This window comes from Perca fluviatilis, chromosome 5 (genome assembly GCF_010015445.1).
Source record: "Perca fluviatilis chromosome 5, GENO_Pfluv_1.0, whole genome shotgun sequence".
NCBI lineage: Eukaryota > Metazoa > Chordata > Actinopteri > Perciformes > Percidae > Perca > Perca fluviatilis.
The window spans coordinates 39,196,452-39,201,596 of record NC_053116.1 but is presented as its reverse complement, the minus strand read 5'-3'; the positions used below and the strand labels follow the sequence as shown (position 1 = coordinate 39,201,596).

At 47.7% G+C, this 5,145-nt stretch overlaps 1 protein-coding gene across 1 annotated transcript in view; it reads right to left on the bottom strand.

The window, feature by feature from the left end:
* Positions 1 to 1,189: 1,189 nt before the first annotated feature.
* Positions 1,190 to 5,145, bottom strand: part of pim2 (Pim-2 proto-oncogene, serine/threonine kinase) — a 10,325-nt gene continuing 6,369 nt past the window's right edge. Inside the window, exons 5-7 of the mRNA XM_039800000.1 lie at positions 4,244 to 4,413; positions 3,133 to 3,309; positions 1,190 to 2,627 (exon numbers count right to left, since the gene is read on the bottom strand). Of these exons, the coding sequence (XP_039655934.1) occupies positions 2,482 to 2,627; positions 3,133 to 3,309; positions 4,244 to 4,413 (493 nt within the window). The 3' untranslated portion in view covers positions 1,190 to 2,481. The remainder of the gene's footprint in view (positions 2,628 to 3,132; positions 3,310 to 4,243; positions 4,414 to 5,145) is intronic.

Here is a 5,145-nt window from a genome sequence, read left to right as displayed (position 1 = left end):
TTAAGGAAAAAATGGTGATTGATATGCTATTAGAGCTCGGATTTTAGGATATTATGCAGTAACTGAAAGCAGTGTTCATATCTAGGTGAGAAATAAAACTGCAAAAAGTTCTCAATAACTCAGATTAGCACCTTTTTAAAAAGGTCTGAACACTGAATATTATTATTATTGTTATTGTTATTATGAGCTCCCACAAAATTTCAACCCTAACGTCCAAAAATCACTTGTCAAACTCGAGGCACGTGGGCCAAATCTGGCCCCTCGCAGATCTGGGTCCGGCCCGCATATCATTTGAGGTTCTCAATACATTTTTCGGCCCGTCAAGTTTTTGGATCTTTCGCCGATGTTTATGGCGCCGTTTTTAACCCTTTTTTTTGGGAGCTTTCAGTGTTCAGAGAGAAGCGCCTGATCGCACGCCTCGCCGTTCATACCGGACGCATGTTTCTCAGAGCTGGGAACGAAAGAGAAAGAGAGAGAGGAGGAGTGGGGAATTGTAGCCTGTGTGTGTGTCTCTGTCTGTCTGTGAGTCTGAGTGTGTGTCTGTGAGTCTCTGAGTGTGTGTGTGTGTGTGTGAGTCTCTGAGTGTGTGTGTGTGTGTCTCTGAGAGTGTGTGTGTGAGTCTCTGAGTGTGTGTGTGTGTCTGTGAGTCTCTGAGTGTGTGTGTGTGTGTCTGGTGTGTGTGTGTGAGTCTCTGAGTGTGTGTGTGTGTGTGTGTGTCTCTGAGAGTGTGTCTGTCTGTCTGTCTCTGTGTGTGTAAGAGATGCCGCAAAGATCGCTGCAGCGCGCCGGCCAGCGCTACGCGCCCGGTACGATTGGACAACATGGGCGCCATAATAAAAATAGCTTCGCTCCGCTGCTATGCGCCCGCTGCGTTCCCACGGTGCCGTTTGACCGCCACGCGTACGGTAACGCTACCTCTCCCTGGAACACGCAGCAGGTCGTACGTCACAGCTCAACAGATCCACACCGCGCCGACGTCTGGCCGGACAAGGACGCACAACGTTTGAAGAAGAAGAAGAAGAAGAAAGTTATGGAGCTATGGAGCCATAACAATAAAAATAAAAGTTACTGTGTGTTTGCTCAGAGTTCCCTCCACTCCGCTGCTTTTGTAAAAATAAAACTAATAAAATAAAAAGTCTGTATCATCAAAACCAAATAAATACTCCGTTCAATAAATAACCAAAAAGAGGAAAGTCATTCTGCTTTAATGGAGGCGCGGCTCCTGCATCATCCAGACCAGATAAATAAAATAAAATAAGCACTGCAGCGTGAGGAGTCAAAATAAAAATAAATACTTTCTCAGTAAGTGATCGTACGTAGCCGAGTTCTCTTCACGTCTCAGCCCTCCGATGAGCTTCTGCTGACATCCAGCGGGGACGTCTTCATCGGGATGTTAATGTCTGGGCTCAAACATGAAGAGGGACGCAGCGCTGAGCCGCTCCCTTCAGATCCACTGGGGATCTGGGATGTGGAGCCTCCAGAGGATCGGCAGATCCTGCTGGAGACAAAGGCCAGACCAGACCAGACCAGGCCAGACCAGACCAGACCAGACCAGACGCTCCTTTGACCTCTGGAGCCGAAGCTGGGAATGACATCACACCTGGAGTTGACCACTTCACATCTGGGATTTCCTCTAGCCGGGTTAGCGAGTCGCTAACAGCGCATTACATTAAGAGCGTAGCGACATGTCCACAGGTAGAAGAGGGACAGAAATGGGTGTATGACTGATTTAGTGAGACCCAAATAACACAGAAGTGCGACTTCCAAACTTCAGGTGGGAGTTTCCAACTTTGGGAATTCCGACTTCCGAATATAAATGGAACGCACCAAGAGACCTGCACGATGCTCAGGGTTACGTTTAAGGTTTGTCCATCAGGAGGCCAGTGGTGTGTTCAGGGTTACGTTTAAGGTTTGTCCCATCAGGAGGCCAGTGGTGTGTTCAGGGTTAAGTTTAATGTTTGTCCCATCAGGAGGCCAGTGGTGTGTTCAGGGTTACGTTTAAGATTTGTCCCATCAGGAGGCCAGTGGTGTGTTCAGGGTTAAGTTTAAGGTTTGTCCATCAGGAGGCCAGTGGTGTGTTCAGGGTTAAGTTTAATGTTTGTCCCATCAGGAGGCCAGTGGTGTGTTCAGGGTTAAGTTTAATGTTTGTCCCATCAGGAGGCCAGTGGTGTGTTCAGGGTTAAGTTTAATGTTTGTCCATCAGGAGGCCAGTGGTGTGTTCAGGGTTAAGTTTAATGTTTGTCCCATCAGGAGGCCAGTGGTGTGTTCAGGGTTAAGTTTAATGTTTGTCCCATCAGGAGGCCAGTGGTGTGTTCAGGGTTAAGTTTAATGTTTGTCCCATCAGGAGGCCAGTGGTGTGTTCAGGGTTAAGTTTAATGTTTGTCCCATCAGGAGGCCAGTGGTGTGTTCAGGGTTAAGTTTAATGTTTGTCCCATCAGGAGGCCAGTGGTGTGTTCAGGGTTAAGTTTAATGTTTGTCCCGTCACAGGGACTGGCTGGGCAGAGAGCTGTGCTGCTCCTCCTCCTCTGCCTCGCCTCCCTCCATCCAGGGGTGGGACAGGATCTCCTCCAGGGTCGGCCGCTCCTCGGGACGGTACGACAGGCACCAGCGAATCAGAGACTGGCATTCTGGGAGGAGAGAGAGAGACAAAGGGGATGGGAGGTTAAACAGCTGCACAGAACCAAGGTTATTATCAGCGTTTTAGTTCAGACTGTTGGATTTAGTGTCAGTTTACCAGGACTGCTCCCTCTTAGTGGATCAGTCGACTAATCGTTGGTTTTGGTCTTAGTCAACTTAGATCTCTTTACTCCATTAGTCATGTCTGATGCTGTTTTTCATGCTGAATGACTTATTTCCAAGAAACATACGAGCTCATCTCTGGTAAACACAAGAATTAAAGTGGTGCTTTTAGCAGGACTCTTAGCGGAGAAACTCTGATTTACAGATCTGTCGATTAAATCGACTAATCGATACGATTGAATGAGTGTTACTCGACTCAGAAGTTCTTCAGTCGAGCACAGCCCTACTGTTTACTTCAAACATGTTCCACTGATTCTTTTACTTGTAAGTTTAGTTTGGGTCCTATAATAACCCTGCCCGGGGTGGGGCAAGGTGGGCGGAGCCTGTGCTCACCTTTAGAGACCCGTCGGCTGAAAACGGGCGCGGCGCCGACGATATCCTGGTCGCGCTCGAACGGGATGTCGCCGCACACCATGTCGAAGAGCAGCACGCCCAGAGACCAGACCGTGAGAGGGACGGCCTCGTAGGCCTGGGACACGATCCACTCAGGGGGGCTGTAGACCCGCGTACCTGGGGGGGGGGCAAGGAGAGGAGGAGAGGAGGCAAGGAGAGGAGGAGAGGAGGCAAGGAGAGGTGTTATCAAGTCTGAATTAATTACAGTCTGGGGCTGAAAATGTCAGACAAAAACTGAGCTTAAAAATTGTGCAAATTTTTGCATGGAAACGATTAATCATCATTATCAAAATATTCGCCAATGAATTTCTGTTGATCGTCTAATTCAGGGTTTCTCAAATGGGGGCGCGTGTCCCCCTAGGGGTCCTCTGGAGGACTACAGGGGGCACGTGTCCCCCTAGGGGTACTCTGGAGGCAGGTGTCCCCCTAGGGGTACTCTGGAGGACTACAGGGGGTAGGTGAGATATTTAACTAAATGTTTAATAGTAACGAGGCTGTGGTCCAGAACTTTGTTCCTCTTTATGGAGACATTTTGTTTTTTCTACCAAAAATGTGACATTTGTGTCTCCTTCTTTGGACCTAATCTATCCTTCCTTCCTTCCTTCCTTCCTTCCTTCCTTCCTTCCTTCCTTCTACTGTCCTACAAGTTTCTCACTTTTTTCTTCTTAGGTCACTGTTTTTGATATTATTTTTATCTATTCTTGCCTTACTTCCATCCATCCAAGTTTTTGTCTATTTCACAGTTTTTGTCTCTTTTTCCTCATCAGCATTTAAATGTTTGTTTGTTTTTTCCAGGTCCAAGTCTGTAGTTTAGTAAATCTATCGCTGACCACGCTGTACTGTTCCTCTTTATAGAGACTTATTTTTTTTCTACCGAAAATGATTAGCGCTGGTCAGGGGCTACTTGGCTTAAAGAAACAATTCAAAAGGGGTACATTAATGAAAACAAGTTTGAGAACCAGTGGTCTAACCGACTGATCATCTCAGCAGTTTTCTGTCTTCCTCCGACACAGCGCTGGCGTTATTCAGCTCAGAGCGTGCGTCTGCGTACCTTCGAACTCGCTGTACGGCGTCTCTTTGAGCGGAGCTCCGGAGCCGAAGTCGATGATCTTGACGTCGAGCGTCCGCGTGTCGACCACGATGTTCTCGTCCTTGATGTCTCGGTGCACGACGCCGTGGGCGTGCAGGAAGAGCAGCCCCTCCACGATCTGCCGGAAGAACCTGAGACGGGGGGCGAAGCCGAACAGAGAAGAACGTCAACACGGGGGGAGACAGAAGAGACGGCAGGACAGAGACAACCGAAGAGGGGCGGCTCAATGCATCATCATCATCATCATCATCATCATCATCGTCATCATAACTGGCGCAATAAAACACAGCGCCCGAAACCAGAGCGCGAGGCCTTCGGGCAGCGCTACAGCAGAAGTGGGATTTGGGAGAGACTCAGGCCGGCTACACCCTGGCTGCGTGGCGTTTCGGTTTTTATTTCGGCTCCCATGGTAACAGGTTAGAGCGGGTGTGCTGGAAGAGTTTCCAGGCAAAATAGAATAGGAAAAAGATGTTTATATGTCGTTGAGACACAAATACATTTAATAAATGACATGTTGATGTTTGAAAGTCTCGAGGTTTTGACATAAATTCAGATATATAAATGTATTTAAAAAAAATAATAAATAATGATCGATTTCCTAATATTGCAGCGGCTGTCAATACAGAAGGAAATATTCTGGAGCCTATTTTGCGTCAATACTGCCGACGTTGTCTCTGCTGTAATCAGATCAGAATATATTTATGTTTATGGGAAACATCCATGTGTCCAGACAAGGCTAGCAGCAGCAGTAGTAGCAGTAGTAGTAGTAGTAGCAGTAGTAGTAGTAGTAGTAGCTACAGCAGCAGCAGTAGTAGTAGTAGTAGCAGCTACAGCAGCAGCAGTAGTAGCTACAGCAGCAGCAG